The 18624-nt window shown below is 45.5% G+C and overlaps 1 protein-coding gene across 1 annotated transcript in view; it reads right to left on the minus strand.

The window, feature by feature from the left end:
• NPSR1 (neuropeptide S receptor 1) overlaps window positions 1-18624 on the minus strand; it is a 197691-nt gene that overhangs the window by 36294 nt on the left and 142773 nt on the right. Inside the window, exon 5 of the mRNA XM_029587090.1 lies at window positions 8306-8382. Within this exon, the coding sequence (XP_029442950.1) occupies window positions 8306-8382 (77 nt within the window). The remainder of the gene's footprint in view (window positions 1-8305; window positions 8383-18624) is intronic.

The raw sequence follows: 18624 nt of genomic DNA on the forward strand, positions 1-18624 counted from the left end.
CGCTATACCATAATGCTCCAGAACGGAAAACATGAGGGCCAGGCTACCCTATCAAATGCCTTTTCACTGTCAAACCCGATAGCCAACGCAGGCACCTTATGTTGCTGACACAACTTCATTGCAGATAATAATTTCACAATGTGACCGGTAGCTGATCGACCTTTAACAAAACCCACCTGCTGTTCCATGATTAATTGCGGTAACAGCAATGCTAATCTGTCTGCCAAGACTTTCGCCAGAATCTTTAAGTCGCTGTTCAGCAGAGAGATGGGTCGGTAAGACTCTGGTTTTTGGGGATCCTTGCCCGGTTTTGGTAAAACGATAATGTGTGCAGAGTTGAACCCCATTGGGAAACTTTGCTGCAACAGTCCATCCACATAAAAGTTCGTTAAAGGGACTGTCAGGGGGTCCCTCATCATCTTAAAAAAGTCATATGAGTATCCGTCAGGCCCTGGCGATTTACCCGAAGCCATGTCAGTTATAACCTTTAGTACCTCGTAAGTCTGAATAGGACGATTGAGAAACTCTCTCTGGGAAGATGACAAGCACGGTGTGTGTAAGTCTGAAAAGAAAGACAGTTCCTCTCCTGTCCCTGGGGTGGGGTCTGCCGCATATAAAGTAGTGTAAAAAGAGTGAAATACGGTTCCAATAGCCTTTAGGTCCGTGACTCTCTGCCCCTGAGGGTTAATCATGGCCTGTATCGCATTGCGAGCTCTAGCCCTGCGCACCAGATTGGCCAGAGGCCGTCCTACCTTATTCCCATAACGGAAAAAATTGTGATGGGCCACTTGGAGGGCATTACTAGCTCGCTTGTGCAGGGCAGTGTTGAACTGATGGAGGAGATGAAAGTAAGCCTGCCTGTGTGTCTCCGAAGGGGTAGAAAGAAATCTCTGTCGAGCCTGCCTGGTCTGGGCATCTAAGCGGAGGATATCGTTCGTAAGGCACTTATTCCGGGCACTAACAAAGCTAATGATTTCGCCTCGCAACACGGCTTTCCCCGTTTCCCAAAACAACTGAGGTTGATTCACGTGTTGGGCATTGTCCCTCGCAAAGTCTGTCCACTTGGTCAGCAAAAACTGGCGAAACTCCCTGTCCCCCTTCAAATTATTGGGAAATCGCCACCATTTATCCCCTCCAGATTTTTGACCGATATTAAGGACCAGCGAAATAGGAGAGTGATCCGAGATAACCGGATTCTCAATCTCCGCCTTGTCTACTTTCCCAAAAGCCTCTTGGGCCAGCAAGATATAGTCTATGCGAGAGAACGTCTGGTGTGGGTTCGAGTAAAACGTATAGTCCCGGTCCATGGGGTGGAGGACTCACCAAATATCTAACAGTCCAGTCACTTCACAAAATTTGTTCACCCCTTCTCCCCTTTTTCCCAAACGGGTCCCACTCTGCGACGATCTGTCTAATGTATTGTCCATCACACAATTAAAATCACCTGCAATACACAGAAGACCCTCCTGGTGAGAAAGGAGAATGTCAGCGAATTTACTTAAGTATTTTTGTGGATTGTCAGTGGGCGTGTACACATTCCCAATAGTGACCTTTTGCCCATTCCACATCCCTATTACCAACACATAGTGGCCGTCCGGGTCAGCAATAGTTCGGTCCACTTCCAAAGCTGCAAACTTGCTAATCAGTATAGCTACGCCGGCCTTACGGTGAGTGGACGCATCGTAAAAACAGTCCCTCACCCAGTCTCTTTTCAACTTTTGACTCTCAATAGAAGTAAGATGAGTTTCCTGTATACAAGCAATGTCCCCATGTAAACGTTTTAAATGGGTTAAGATTTTCTTATGTTGAATGGGAGATCCCATGCCATGTACATTCCATGAAATTATTTTCATCATGGGTCTGTCAAAAAAAAATATGTAAGCTAAACCAGAGCTGTTGCAATACCGCCGGAGACAGAGGGTCCCAGCCGCCCTCCATCGCCAGATGGTGCCCACCAGACTTCGGCTGCAGAAATTGTCTCCCATCTGTACCGACCGGAAACCCGGCCCATTCGCACTGTACATTCACCCCGACCTCACATCCCCACACCCGCACACACATCATACATAGAAACACCCAAGCAGAATCCCTCCCCCCCTCTCCTCCCCCCCCCAACCCCCCCCTACCCCATTGAAGCACAAAGGTCATGCCACCGAATGGGCCCAAAAGGTGCACCCGATCCAGGAGGTCCGCTTAGGATGTCCGGGTGCCACGGACAACAATAACCCGATCCAAATCCCCCACAGGAATCATAATGAAACAAACAGTCCAACGTTAAGACCAACTTTAAGTCCAGAAGCAGTTAAGTGCAGAACAAATGCAGAAAAACATGCCAGCCAGTATTTCACATGCTTTGTATCCTCCTTCCCATGCGTGCCGCCGAGATAGGGTAGCTGCAGCCCTCTCCGGCAGGGCCAGCCATGTCGAAGTAGGAGTGAAATGAGGTGACTCATGGCGGCGGGGCCCCGCTCCAGCCAAGGTCCTGGCATGCGATCGGTAGAGCTTAGCCCTTCACAAGTTCGACCCTGATCCTGCTGTCAAGGTGCTCACAAACTTTTTCGCCTCCTCAGGTGTCTTGAAAATGTGGGTTTTTCCTTCCCACCCGACTTTCAACGTAGCAGGATAGAGGAGGGCAAATTTGATACGTTTCTCGAAAAGCTGAGAACACAATGGCGAAAATATTTTCCTTTGTTGCGAAACTTGCACAGAATAGTCCTGCGTTATCCGCACATTATGGCTCTTGTATTTCGCCTCTGGACTTCGCCTGTAAGCCATCCATATTTTCTGTTTAATAGCTGAATTAAGAATTTTCGCTATGGCTATGCGAGGGCGCTTGCCTGAGTCCCGGCGTGTCCCTAGTCTATGCGCTCTTTCCACTTTAAGTGCCCCTTGCAAGTCCGGGAGACCTACCGCCACCGGGAGCCATTCCTCCAAAAAGTCCCACAGACCACCTTCATCCACTGTCTCTGGGAGCCCTAGAAATCTCAAATTGTCTCTTCGAAGGCGGTTCTCCAAGTCGTCCATTTTTTGCAAACAGTCCTGGAGAGTTTTGTCGTGCGCGCCATGTTTCTCCGTAGTGGCCTGGAGCCCCTCTTCCAGCCCGACAATCCTTTCTTCCAGGCCGTCGAGCCGCGGCTGAAGATCTGCCAGAGAGGATTTCACCTCCTCAAGTTGATGGGTTATCCCCGCCAGTTTAAGGTCTAAAGTGGAATCCAGCGTAGCCTTAAGGGTTTCCACTGTAAGCGGCGTCGCCAGCACCGGGCCTGCATCGCCGGGGCTCGCCGCCATTTTAGAATCCGCGGGTTTCACCTTGTCTTTATCCTTCTCCCGTTTCCCACCGCGTGCAGCCATCATTTGCGGAGATTTGTACATATAATGCACTATCGACATGAGCCGTACCCAGACAAGCGCAGCCGGTACCGATTCGCCAACTCAAAGGGGTAGTTAGGATATGATAAAGTCCGTGGCACCCGGAGCTCAGGGAGAACACGTCCTCCCTAGCAAATCATCCCACGTGACCCCGGCCAGCTCATCTTTAAGGACAGGAGACAGTCCCTCGAGGTAGAGTGCCCGCAGTCAGTCCTCCTGCCATCCTAACTCTGTTGCCAGAGTTCAGAAATCCACCAAATATTCGGCAAGCAGGTGTGAACCTTGACGGAGGTGGAGTAGGTAGTGGCCAGCGACCGCCTGTCAGCCTGGGTCCTCAAAGGTGCATCGGAAGATGGAGATAGACTGAGGGAGCTGACATAGAATTGCGTCAGGGCACTCCCAGAGTGAGGAAGCCCATGCCAGGGCCTTCCCTTCAAGATGCGAGAGGATGAATGTGATCTTGGTCACTTCATCTGGGAAGAGCGAAGGTTGCAGTGAGAACTGCATGTAGCATTGATAAATAAAACCTCAACAGAGATGAGGATCCCCATTGAAACAGGGTGGAGCTGGGAGGGCCAGTGATCCCCATGAGGACAAGATATGGGCAAGAGCCCCTGGGTTGGCCATGGCTGATTCTCCAATTGAGAACGCATCTTTTCCACAGAGGAGGCCAATGTTTCCATGATCCGTTGTTGATCTCGGACACGACTGACCAGACCAGGGATGGCCTGCAATGCCAGAGGCTCCGCCGAGTCCATGGCCTTGGCAACCTGTTGCACTGGAGGTGGACCCTTGGCTGGTGCAGGATTGGTATGGCCCTCTGGTCGGACCCAGAGAGCGTCTGCCACCAGGAGGCGGAGCACACGAGGAGACAGAGGCTGGCTGGAGCTTCGCCAATAACAGTCCTGGGATTCTGCAGGTTGAGCCCTTGGGTACCCAGACCACCTGGTCTTAGGTGGGCCTCAGAGGGTCTCCCAGAGAGGTAGCAGAGAGGTGTGCCCACCACGAGTAAGGGTGCGTGGCTGATGCAGAGAGGATGGACCAGACCTGAACTGGAGACACCGGAGACCTCAGGGAGGTAACAGTTCAAGAAGCCTTCCAGGGGGAACAGGCAGCACCTGTGGGCCTGATCGGATGAGGGCCGTAGGCAGAGTCCAAGCAGGTCGGTATGGTGGTCACAGAAGGCAAGAAGAGAGTGTCCGAGTGAAGTGCAAGGGTCAAAGCCAGGGTATCCGTCCAGAAGTGGTCAGCCAAAGCAAGGGTCAAATCCAAGGTCAGTCCGAGTGTAGTCAAGGCAAGCGAGGGTCAGTTCCAGGTGGCGGTAAATGTGGTCAGGCAGGCAGAGGGCAGTTCTAGGCAGTAGTCAACATGGTCAGTAGGCAGGCAAAGGTCAGGTCCAGGCAGCGGTCAGTCGTAGTCAGGCAAGCAGATGTCAGTACCAAGAATCAGTCCAAAGGAGACGCTGGAATACAGGAGACGCTGGAACAAGGAGACACTGGTACACAGGCAAGGCACAGGAGCAAGGAACAGGCAAACTTGAAACACCAAGGTGTCAACCCGATTGCCAAGGCTTGCCTGACTATGACTGACCGCTATCTGGACCTGACCTTTGCCTGCCTACTGCCACGTTGACCGCTGCCTAGGGGCGGGGCCGAGGAGATGGAGGACGCGGAGCCCCTATGGGAGCTCCGCTGAGAGGCCTGTGGCATGGAAGAGGCAGAGGACACATGGAGAGAGCATCGAGGACGTCGGGAGCTGGCGGCTGCGGCTGCGGCTGGAACTGGTGGAGGGCAGCGCGAGGTGAGCAGGCCCGACCGTGGCACCAAAGTGGCTGGGACACGCAACATTTTCTTGGCCAAATTTCATTTTAGCTTTTTAAATTTTCCATGATGAATAAAAATGAAAATTTCATTTTTTTCGGGGCCATTATCAACTTGTTTTAGGTTTAATAAAACAAACTAAAATGAGCATTTTTGGTTGGGAAGCACATTTTTTTAAAACACAACTCCATTATAAAGCTGTAGAGGAGATGTAGATGGGCAAATTGTCATATTCTGTGTTTTTATGAAAATGCATGTTAACTTGCTAACTCTTTAATCTGCTTAGGAACACTTCTAGCCTGTCACTTTTCTGGCCAGCTAAATTTGCATGCCTTATGATTTTATGTACATAAATTTAGCTGGTCAGGGGAAGGCAGATTTTTATCTGATTAGATTTTTCTGACTAACCTCAGACTTTAGCTGGATAAATCTTATGGAAATCCACCCCATATCCTCATTTTTAGGTATATTTTATTAGGACTTTCTGAAAAAGAAGGTTTAGTATAGTTCAAGTTGAACTCTAGAACTGTGATGACTTTCTATGAGGAATTAAGGGAAGACCTGAGAGTTGCTCTACGTGTCAGGACCAGCTCTAGAGTAAATGGTGTTCTAAGAAAAAAATTGTTTATGGTGGACCCTCCATTGATCTCCACCAGTGATGTATTTTAATATACATTTTTTCTCTCCACCCCCCCCCACTTATAAATGTACTTTTACACTCTGTAGCCCTCCTCCCCAGACCAAAACCAGCATACTTGGCTACAGGTGTTCCTACAGGCCACAAGGCAGGTTTGAAAAAAAATATTTAGAAAACTTAGACACCAGTAAAACATTTTTAGGAGTTGGGGAATTTTTTCCCATTTTTTTGCATTTTCACTTTTCTTGTTTTGCTTGTTATTTTTTTTTCTATTTTGCTCTTTAATTTTTGTTTATATTTTCATTTGGATTATTTCAAATGTTGTTTTCCTTTTCTATGCTCTCTCCTTCCAGGCACTGATGCTCCTTCTCTTGCATTCTCTCCAGGAATTTTCTCCCCCTTCTCTACCTCCCTTCCCTCTCTCCTTCCTGGTTGCATCCCCATCCCACCTCACCCAGTAGCACTACTAAGACCTCCATCTCCCCCATCTCAATAGTATCTCCAAGATATCTACCACCTATTTCACTCAGTAATATCGCCAAAGTTTCCTTCTTCCCTCTCACACAGTTGCATCCCCTAGATCTCTATTCCCCCAATAAAATCCTCATGATCCCCATTCCCCTGTCTGTGTTGACCAGAACCAAAGTTTCATAGAAACTTCCTTAATCCCTCCCTCCTTCTTACTGGAGGCAGTTTCAGTCAAAATGTATCCATTTCACGAGGAGTCCTCATGTGCTGAGACATGGGGCTACCTCTTTTTTTCAGTTTCAGGCTTGCCTGATATATGGATGGATGTGGAAGGTAGCACTGGGAGCAGGATTGAAAGTAGTATTGGGTCCAAGGGAGGCCAAAAGTAGCAGCTCTGAGCAGGAAGGCACAACTCTTCCTTTACATGGAGTTAGCCCCTCCTGTTCTTCATTTATGGCTGTGCTGGAAGTGTAACAAGCACAGCAACACAGAAGTTGTATGGGCCAGATTCTGATTGGTTGAATGTCATAATGCATTTAACAAATCGGAGCCTGGCCAGCAGGGCTACCATGTTAATGGGTCTTCCCTATAGCTAGACTGGAGAGATATGTTTCACGCAGGAGATGACAGGGCTCCTGGAAGCTGCAGGGCCTTGGGCATTTGTCCTGCTATTGGAGAATTTTGGCAGAGCCCCATATCTCAGGGTACCCCAGACAAGTACTGAGTTCACCCTACCCAAAAGCCAGCATCATAGAGGTCACCCATTACCTGGCCTTTATTACCTTTCCTAACTTCTGGTATTTTATAATCAATTATGGATGTCTAGGAAGACTATCTCCTCCGGCAATCTTGAGATGTTCCAATCAAGCGCAACGTTCCCTGAAGAAATTCGTAAGCAATTGCATGTGCTTTCCTAGAGAGAACAGCATGGCAGGACATCAAAGCAGCCTATTATAGGAGGAAATCTTCTATCACTTGATATTTCATCTGATTGTCCTATAAAAATTTAAATAATTTTTGGTACATCTCTACTAATTATAAAACAAATTTCAATGCGGTATTCCATTTGTATAAACCTGCCTAGGACACTTTTGTTTTAGCAATAATCTTGATTGGTTAAACTAGACCATTTGACAATGCAGTCATTTCTTCCTTGCCAATATGATAAATGCTATTGAAATGATCATATGAATAATGACGAATTGATATATATTTTGGGGTCTGCCTATGCTAAACATTTTAATAGTTTATTGAATTGCCAGAATTGATAAAATCTGCTTTATCTGTTGGTCAGTTTAGGAAGTCTCTTAAGACTTGATTATTCTCTCGGGCACTTGTGAATTTGTAGTAATTGATAATGCACCATGCTTTTATGAATTTAATGATGATACTTTTTGCATTACACATATGCAAGAGTACTGAAGAACTTCTGGAAATGTCTGGTCAGACTCTTTGCAGTATTGACACTTGGGGCTTTTTATTGTTTGGTCATCTTTTTTGGGTGCAGTTCATCTATTGTTTGTCATGATGTTAACTGATTTTATGACTGGTGATCGAGTAGGATAGAAATTGTTTAAATTAATAAATATATACAAGAAAGCTATGTATACTGTATAGATGTATCTGTATCTAAGAGATCAAGGCAATAAGCAAAGCACGTTCAAGCAGCATTGTCTGAATTATCTGTTCACCCTGTAATAATGTTGCTGGTAGTAATTTTATTATGGGTTTGACAGTTGCTTGGTTTTGATTATAAATATTAGTACTCTTGACATAGGGTTTGGGGATAGCCAGCATGGAAAGGCAGTTACTACCCTTAACAAAGACATGGGGGTAACCTGGATGGAGTGACAGTTACTACTATAAGAAATTTGCTGGTCAGACTGGATGGATCATTTGGTCTTTTTCTGTAATCATTACTATGTTACTAAGTTACTGTGGTGTGTTTAAAGGCCTGAAAAGATCAGATAAACAAGACTACATAAACAAATGACATGTGAGCATCACTTACCAGAGCAATTGGAAATAATTACAGCATGTGCTTTACTTTTCATCCATATAGTTCGTATCACAATGAAGTAAATTACACTGCCATTAGAAGAAAAAAGGTAAAAACAAAATTAATACAGCCATCTCACCGAGCAAGGTAAGCTGTTGACAACAGAAACCAACTCTCTAACAGTGAGTTGCTGACATAAATAAAGTTAGTTTAGCATCAAAGCCAGAGCTGACCTCAAAAGTTCCCTATCTGGCAAAATACGACAGTTTTATTATAGTCTTTCCTGTACACTTGGTGAAGGATAAAGTTTATTGATCTTTCAGAAAGTTATTCAAGGTCTGTATAGCACTGCATGTGTCTAGAAGCACTATTGAAATGTAAGTAGCAATATTAGTAGTGGTGGTGGTAAAGATCTGCTGGTAATCATTTGGAAAGTCTAATAAATAATAACAAACAAGTAATTTAAAAAGATTAGATTAGATCAATACAAAATAATTGTGATCCATAATTCTCTACTAAGGAGGGCAAAGTACTTCTCTTTTCTCAAGCAAATTCAGTATAGTCATGTAGATCTGATTCAGTTTGATTGGTAGAAAAAAAAAAACCTGCCTTGGGACTGAATTATCTTATACCTTCTTTGGGCCAGATTTAAGCATCAGGTGAGAAAAGGAACAAAATTCCTGCAAAGTTAGTTTGAAACTTCATGGCTTTCCCCCAAAGCTTTTTATTCTTGAACTGGAAACAATTTCACCTAAAAAAAAATCAAATAGCTTAAGAAAATTCTTGTGCAAAAATCAATGTGGGACATTTCCCAATTCTACAATTTAGCCCACTTAGGGGCGGATTTTCAAAGCCCTGCTCGCCTAAATCCGCCCAAAACCGGGCAGATTTACGCGAGCAGGGCCCTGCGCGCCGGGAAGCCTATTTTACATAGGCCTCCCGGCGCGCGCAGAGCCCCGGGACTCGCGTAAGTCCCGGGGTTCTCCGAGGGGGGCGTGTCGGGGGCGTGTCGGCAGCGTTTTGGGGGCGGGGGCGTGGCTACGGCCCGGGGCGGTCCGGGGGTGTGGCCGTGCCCTCCGTACCCGCCCCCAGGTCGCGGCCCGGCGCGCAGGAGGCCCGCTGGCGCGCGGGGATTTACGCCTCCCTCTGGGAGGCGTAAATTCCCCGACAAAGGTAAGGGGGGGTTTAGACAGGGCCGGGCGGGTGGGTTAGGTAGGGGAAGGGAGGGGAAGGGAGGGGAAGGTGAGGGGAGGGCAAAGGAAAGTTCCCTCCGAGGCCGCTCCGATTTCGGAGCGGCCTTGGAGGGAACGGGGGTAGGCTGCGCGGCTCGGCGCGCGCCGGCTATACAAAATCCATAGCCTTGCGCGCGCCGATCCAGGATTTTAGCAGATACGCGCGGCTCCGCGCGTATCTACTAAAATCCAGTGTACTTTTGTTTGCGCCTGGAGCGCAAACAAAAGTAGGCTATTCGCGCGCCTTTTAAAATCCGCCCCTTAGTGTTTTGAAATCTTATTCCCATCAGTTGGTTTTTGAATATAGAGTATGGTGCTGTTGAAGGAATTGGCCATCCCCTGTTCAATTATTATCAAAATGGCACTGAACATGCCCAGTAGTTAGAAAACAAGTGAAGATTTATATATGATCAGAGAGCAGCAAATTTCCTTCAGAATAACCAGAAGAGAAAAGGGGAAATAGGATCAAAGAGGAAGAAACAAGAAGTTGAAAAGAAAGAAAATGAATTGCTCAGGCTGGAGCAAGAGAGGTAAGTAGACGGAGAAAAGATGGAATCGAGGCAAGTTTGTAACAACCCATATAAAAAAGTTGGAAAATAAGTGTATCTTCACTTAGAAAATTATTCCACCGCATCTCAAAAAAGATACAGTGGAAGTGGAAAAGGTACTGAGAAAGGCAACCAAAATGATAAAGGGGATGGAATTATTCCCCTATGAGTGAAGGCTAAAGAAGACAGGGCTCTTCAGCTTGAAGAAGAGATGGCTGAGGAGAGATATAATAGAGGTCTATAAAATAATAAGTGGACTGGGATGAGTAAATGTGAATCAGTTGTTTACTATTTCAAAAAATAAAAAGCCTAGGGGCCACCCCATGAGGTTACTAAGTAGAACATTTAAAACAAATTGGAGAAAATTATTTTTTACTTAATGCACAATTATGCTCTGAAATTAATTGCTGGAGGAAGTGGTAAAGGCAGTTAGTATAGCAGGGTTTAGAAAAGATTTAGACAAGTTCCTGGAGGAAAAGTTCATAAAAACCTTACATTATTAGGGTTCACATTCATGATCAACAATCATATGCTTTGAGTTAATGCTCACTCTTCAAATTCAATAACATAGAGTATACATATTTTAGATCATAATTATATATCATCAGGGCTATCATGGTGGTTCCAATCTAATTTAATTCATATACATTCATTTTAGGTTAACATAACAATGAAAAAATTATCCAGATAGACATGGGAAAAGCCACTGCTTATCTGTGGGTGTAAGCAGCATGGAATCCATCTATAATTATTTGGGATCCTGCCAGGTACTTGTGACCTGGATTGGCCACTTTGGAAACAGGATATTGGGCTTGATGAACTCTTGGTCTGACTTAGAGCTGGATTCTCTAAGGTTGCAGACCTTAGAGAATCCGGTGGTAACGCGGGGCGGGGGGAAGAAGCGGGGGGGGGGGGGGGGGGGCTGGCCTGGGAAAGCCAGCAGCCATCACACCACTGAGGTGCGCTGGCTGATGGCTTTCGCACCGAATAACTACACCATAAAAGGTGTAGTTATTTGGCACCAAACTGGCGGCGATAAGGGTCCTTACCTCTTGCCCCAGAGATATCTGGCCCCGGTGCCGCCCCGACTCGTCCTCTTCTGGGGCCGACTCCGCCCCCATTTAGGGCCTCATTTTCCAAAGCTATCGCAGGCCTGCGCTACTGAAATCGGGGCGGAGTCGGCCCCGGAAGAGGAGGAGTCAGGGGCGTCCCCAGGGCCGACTCCGCGAGGACGGCGCACACAGCGGAAAGGTAAGGCCCTTTTCGCTGGCTATTTCGCGCCCAATAACTACACCTTCTATGGTGTAGTTATTGGGCGCGATGCCGGCAGCGATCGCATCGCGGAGGTGCGATCGCTGCCGGACGGCCCCCCCTCCCCGGCTTCGGTCCCCGCCCCCCCCCCCTTAGTGTGATTTTCTAAAGTATCGCAGGCCTGTGATACTTTAGAAAATGAGGCCCTTAGTGATCACACGCAAAATGTCCCTTTTCGCAAACAATCGCTTTTGAAAATGACCCCCTTAGTAAGGCAGTTATTATGTACCCATGTACAATTAAACCTGCTGATGTGTGCACATGAAATGTTTTGAGAAAATGTGCGCACATGCTGGTGAATTTGTGCATACGCCCAACCCCTTCTCCAATTCCACATCTGGAAACCCCTTTCTCAGTCCAACTAAACTTATGCATGCACAGAACATAAGCATGTACGTTTACCCATATATTTGGCAGACAATCTTATAAAAAGCTATTTCTGCAGGGAAAGCACCATTTTACCTGTGCAATGCCTTTAAAAATTACCCTCATTGTAGCTAACAGTTTGAAATAATTATACAAAGATAACCAGTCTAAACAATAACAAGAGGATTATATTTGAATTTTACATCTACTTATCAATTACTGAATTGCTAAAAAGTAAATGCATTCCAGCTATCATCTCAGATTGAAACAAATATTGCTATTGCAATTTATAGCCATAATATCTTTGGAGACGAGATTGGTTCTGTGGGCCTGAGAAGGACAATTCTTGTATCTTTCAATAAGTTGTAACAGGGTTCTGAACTAGCAGTCACTGACCAGGAAAAGGATCTTGGAATCACTTCAGATAATATACTGAAATCCTCAACTCAGTGTATGACAGAAGTTAAAAAAATCAAATAGAATGTTAGGGATTATTTGGAAAGAAACGGAGAACAAAACTGAGAAAATTATATTGCCATTGTATAAATCTATGGTGCAAATGCATCTTGAGAACTTCATTCAGTTCTGTTTATCCCATCTCAAATAAGATGCAGCGGAACAAGAAAAGGTACAGAGAAGGGCTATAAGAATGATAAAGGGATGGAATTGCTCTATTATGAGGAAATGTTAAACAGGTTAGGGCTCTTCAGCTTGGAAATGAGATGCCTGAGAGGTAATATGACAGAAGTTTACAAAATCATGAGTGGGTGGAACAGATAAATAAGGAACAATTATAATATTTACTCTTTTGGATAGCACAAGGACTTTGAGACACTATGAAACTCATGGGTAACAGATATAAGACATATAGTAAATAGTAAAAAGTATTGCTTCGTTTAATACATAATTAAGCTCTGGAATTTGTTGCCAGAGGATACAGCCAAGGCATCTGGCATAGTTGGGTTTAAAAATAGTTTGGACAATTTCCTGGAAAGAACGTTCCTAAACAATTATTAGCTAGGTGGACTTGCAAAATACACCAATGATCCCTGGGAGACAGAAACAAGAAATAAATCTACTCCACAGGATTTTCTGGGTACTTCTTAAACATCAGGACAGGCCACTGTCAGATACAGGATGTTTAAACTCAATGGACGTTTGGTCTGGTCCAGCATATTGCTTCTTATTTTCATATGTTAGTTGTAAAAATGTGGAAATACAGGCCATTAGGATTTGTCATATTTAAACCCTATTTAAAGATGTCTATCAACTGTTTCAATTAGTAATAATGAGTTTATTGGATTATTTTAAAGGTTTATGGTTGATATAGTAAGCAGGGATGATTTCTACAACTGTTTGATATATTGTTTTGACATAAAAGAAAGGATGTATTGCTATCCTACCAGGATGGATGCACCAAACAGACATATAGGGCCGGAGGCAGGCATAGGTTGTGCGTACCGGCCAACGGCCGGCCCGTGATCCCGGGCACAGCGCAAATGGCCGCTGTACCTGGAGGCTCTGGCCCCGCCCCCGGACCACCCCGCCCTGCCCCTTTTTCAAGCCCTGGGACATACGCGCGTCCCGGGGCTTGCGTGCGTCGCCGGGCCTATGCAAAATAGGCTTGGCTCATGCAGGAGCGGGTTTTCGCGGTTACACACATAATATACGTGCGTAACCCTTTTAAAATCCGCCCCATAATGTTATAGGCATTACAAAAAGATGCAGGACATTGAAACAATTCTTGATAGTGGCACCAATTGAAAGACTTCTTCTTTGTACAAGAAAGTACTGGATTGGAGCCCTACTGCTAATGTTGTAAAGTAATACGAATTTAGGGCCAGGTGGCCTTTTCTATAATTATCTATTATGTTATTATGACTGCTTCCTGGGTTATGCGGGACTGGATTGTGGAGAAACTGTTCACTCACCCTGGTGTAAGGAGTTCTAGCCATCACTCAATAGTGACATCTAATAGCGAGAATCAGAGTCTGTTACTAATAGAGATGTGAATCAGAACTGGAATCAGTTCCGATTCACATCGTGAATTTTTTTTCGTGCGGCCCGATCGGGTTTTTTTTATCGGCTGCGCCCGAGCCGATAAACAAAAAACCCACCCGACACTTCAAAACAGCTCCCTTAGCTCCCCCCCCCCCCCCAAAACGTTTAAAATTACCTGGTGGTCCAGTGGTGGTCCCGGGAGTGATCTTCCGCTCTCGGGCCATCGGCTGCCACTAATAAAAATGGCGACGAAGGCCCTTTGCCCTTACTATGTAACAGGGTATCCGTGCCATTGGCCAGCCCCTGTCACATGGTAGGAGCACGGGAGATGGTCAGAGGCAGGCAGCTGTCAGGCGTATCCGGGATCAGGCAGTGGTCGGAGGCAGGCAGCAGTCACTTGTGTCAGGGATCAAGGAAGGTCAAACCAGGTATCTGAGTGGATAGGAGGGATGGATAGGTAGGGAAGGCAGGTGAGGATAAGAACAGGTGGGTAACAAGGAAGAATACAAAGACAGATAACAGGACTGGAACTGAAGACAAGATGCTGGAACTGAAGACAAGATGCTGGAAGCAACATGCTCTACTCCTGGAGTAGGTGGACCTGTTGCTGAGGGAGTGAGAGTGTCAGAAGTGGCCTTTTATAGGCCTGAATGAGTGATGCCATTATTTGACGCTGTCAGGGTTTTCCCACTGATGGCCCTTTAAATGGGGGAAGGCTGGGTGCACACGCACCTAAAAAGGTGTTGTCGTGGTGGGGCCGGCGTCGTCCTGCTATGTGTGAGACTGGCAATGTCCTGCTGCATTGGAGCATGACATCTAGCCACTGTAACAAACTGCATATGCATGGGTTCCTCTTGCTGTGATGCAGCCTTATAGGTAGAGTCCTATGCCAGTGGCGGGTGAGCAGGTCTTGGCACAAGCCAGAATATGACTGAGTCCAAAAGTCTATACAAAGACCAGGCTGTGGCTAAAGCCAGGCAAAAGCAAGACTGATGGCTTGAGGCAAGGCTGATGGCTTGATGCAAGGCTGATGACTTCCGACAAAGCTGATGGCTTGAGACAAGGCTGAAGCTGAAACAGAGTTGATGCCTGCAGTGGAGCCTCAGAAATCAGGCTGGAGCCGAAGGCAGGAACCAGGCTGAAGGGCTTGAGCAAGACAGAAGACTAGAACCAGAGGGAGCAGGAACCAGGAGACCTTCCTGCTGAGGCAATGAATCCTAGTTCAGGTAGGCTAAGTAGTTTTGAGTTTGTGACATCATGATCAGGGCAGATATATGACTCTCCTGCCAATGGATGCTGAATTGTGTGCACCGATGTGCATGCATACCCTAAGCATCTCTTCTCTGGGTCTTAGTGTCACACACATCAGAGCATGCAGAGGTTCCTCTGCCACTCCCTACAACCAGTCTCACAGCCCATTAATTCCAGGATCTGTGGTTACAAACTAATCGCTTGATCTCCAAGGTAGTAGCTTAGGCAAAGAAGTATGCTGATAAGATGCATAGTCTGGCCCTGCAACTCAAAACTGGAGACCTAGTGTGGTTGAGCACATGAACCTGTGCCTTCGAGTTCCCTCCCTTTGGTTGGCACCCAGATTTCTTGGACCAACAGATGGGATTAGTGACTTATCAGCTCAAGCTCCCAACCACTTTCAGGATACACATTGTATTCCACATCTCCTTGCTGAAACCCTTAGTTCTTTCCTGACCCTCTCAACAGGTCTCCATACCTACAGAGATAACTACAGAAGAAGATACACATTATAAGGTACATGAGATCTTGAACTCCCTTAGATGATACAATAAGCTGGAATTCTTTATTGCTTGGGAAAATTACAACCCAGAAGAAAACTTCTGGAAACCAGCGGCCAATCTCCAAGCTCCCTTATAAGTAAGGAAATTTCATTGTCACTTCCCCCAGAAGCCTAAGCCCAGGAACTTGAGGAAAAGGCTTAAGAGGGGGGTACTCTTATGTTTGGTAGCTTGTGGGATGTCTTCGCAAGCTGCCATACTCACCACGACACTGCTGGTGCCCGGGCCCCTCTCTCACAGCAGCTGCCACCTCTGCCAGCATGGCATCACTCGAAACTGCCATCCCTCAGCTTTCTTTAGGCAGGCATATGTCCAACCTGGCAACATTTAAAGGGCCATGGTACCCTTGGACACTTTCAATTTGCCTCATCAATGGGTCTCTTACATAGTCAGTGTAGTGTGGGTTGCTGCTTTGTTCCTGGTTCCTGTGCTTCTGGTCCTTGTCTCATCTTAAGCATGAATTTGTTTCCTACTAAGCCTAATAACATGTTATGTTTTTACACCCCTTGTTAACCCCTTTATCCCTATAACCTTATTTTGTAAACCGTTATGATGGCGTTATTTTGACATTTCTGAATGACGGTTTATAAAACTCGTTAAATAAATAAATAAATAAAAAATCTCTCTAGCCCAGCTTTGCCCCATCTCCTCAGCCCACTTTGCCTTGTCTCTTTGGCGCCCCTCAAACTGAATTCTGCATCCGACCCTTGCCTGGATACTGACCATTTTCACTTGCTGCCTGCCTCTGACCTTTGCTTGGACACGGACCATTCTCACTTGTCGCCTGCTTCTGACCCTTTCCTGGACACTGACTATCCTTGCATGCCACCTGCTTTTGACTCTATTCAAGTCCTGGATTGCTGTCTATGCCATTGCCGCATAGACTCTTGCCTAAGACCTTAGGAACCCGAGGGCTCAACCCAAGAGGAAAGGGGTTAGTATAGGTGAAACTTCTATCCAGTCTCTTCCCTGTGCAGCTCCGCCAGCTGCCAGTAAGAACCTGCAGGGCCTTCCCCATAGGCTGAGACAATCTCGCCACAGCAGCAAGGGTCCACATATCTTACAGTGGACCTGGTTTTAGAAAGCATTTACATGCTTAAAATTGGGTTTTACATGTTAAAATGCACTTTACCTGTGTAAATGGGCTTTCGAAAATTGCTACAGTATATGCCATTGAATTGTCCATAGGTTACATAAATTTAAGTATACTTTATACTTGTAAATGGCTTTTTAAAATTGCTACAATAGCATATTATAATTTACATGTGTAACACATTTGAAAATTACATCCTGTGTGTTGTTGCAGAGCCAGCATAGACTGGCAACAGCATCTTAGTCTCCAGTGAAGAAGTGGGGAGGTTGATGGTAGTGACAGTGTTGAGAGTAACCCCCACAAAGATAGGGCAGTGAAGGTAGAGAGCATGAACAATACTCCTGGCCTTTTTTCTCATAGTCCACCCTCAACCTCAACTCCAGTGCCAACATCAGTAACAGCCCCCAAGGAGACAGGAAAGAGATTGCAAAAGAAATTAATTGTATAGAGGCACTTTAAACTGAAACATGACTGACGTTTTGCTCAGTGTAAGGCCATTAGTCGAGGGAAGGTACTGGGGCAACTGGCAAACGCTGGTGTGCAGCATCACCAACAAACATCACCCACTAGCACTGGCATCAGGAGAGAGTAATAGTATTAGCCTGGGGACATCCTCTGCAATTCAAAGCAGAAACTGTAGCAAAAGGGTTGAAAAGGGGAAGACATTTCATGACATGGACCCATAGCCCCTTGCAGCAGTCAAGTAACAAACCAAAAGACCCCTGCACTGCATCTGCAGTGGCAAATCACCATAGAGGAAATGGTGTAGTGTTCTGTATCACTGTGAGGGGCAAGAGGCAGGCAGCATCCAAAGAAGTGGAAAGGTGCATCAGGAAAATGATTACCCTAGATGACCAGCCCCTGCAAATAGTGGCAAACTTGGGCTTTAAGTCAAAGTTTCTTCAAATCATATGTAGCAGAGAATACCTTAAAAGTTTAAAATGAAAGACCATCCACTCTGCGGTTGCTGAATTTTAATTTCATTCAGTATTTTCACCATTGAAGGTCACATATAATCATCACTCCTAAGATGGAAAGTCCCTTTTTAAACAATTGTTTCTCCTTTGGTCAAACTTGGGTTTTAAGCATCTGCTGCACCTTTTAGTCCCCAATTACAAAGTGTCCTATTGGACTACATTCAGTAGGCAGTTAATTTCCACCTTATACAATCAGTACTGTAGTTGCATGCAGATACAGCTGCCCAAGACAGAGGGGACAAGAGTGACTTTCACCAGCATCATCTTGACTAGTGCAAATTCTATGCATGCCTGTATCCATGATCACAATGACTTTGCCAAAATGTGAGTAGAATTCAATTACAAAAACTCCATAATTGAACAAAGTTCTTAAGTTTTGTGCCGTGCTTCTATAGCATTTATTTTGAATTAAGGATTGGTTTTGATTTTTGTCACGGTTTAATTTTTGCACTTCATGAGAAGAGGTTTTTGGAATTATACACAAAGATTTTTTTGGAGGATGGTGGTTAGATGATGATTAAAAGTTTTGTTGGTAACCGGGATGGTGCCTACATACATGGTATGAAACTACCACCTTCTCCTTCAATATATTTTTTGAGACTTTTTTGTCCGATTTGGAAATTAACATGACAACTTAAGAAATTTGTTCAATTATGGAGTTTTTGTGAGTTCATTGTATTGATGATGCCTCTCCATGATGGCACACTGATGGGAACTGGTATAGGTAGAGGAATATAACAGGTCTAACAGGGACCGAGCATCAGGGTGAAGGTGGACTATGCTGTATAACCAGGTGATGAATAGTCCTCATATGGTGTGTAATAGCCTAACAATCATACTAATAAATACTTTAGTTCAGTTTTCATTAAGGAAGACACTGGAGAAGAACTGTTGCAGGTTGGCAAGGGTGTGGATGACAGTGGGGTAGATACATTTACATTTACAGAAGAGAGATTTTGGGTGGAACTATCAAAATTAAAAGTGGAAAAGGC

Source organism: Rhinatrema bivittatum, chromosome 2 (genome assembly GCF_901001135.1).
Source record: "Rhinatrema bivittatum chromosome 2, aRhiBiv1.1, whole genome shotgun sequence".
Taxonomy (NCBI): domain Eukaryota; kingdom Metazoa; phylum Chordata; class Amphibia; order Gymnophiona; family Rhinatrematidae; genus Rhinatrema; species Rhinatrema bivittatum.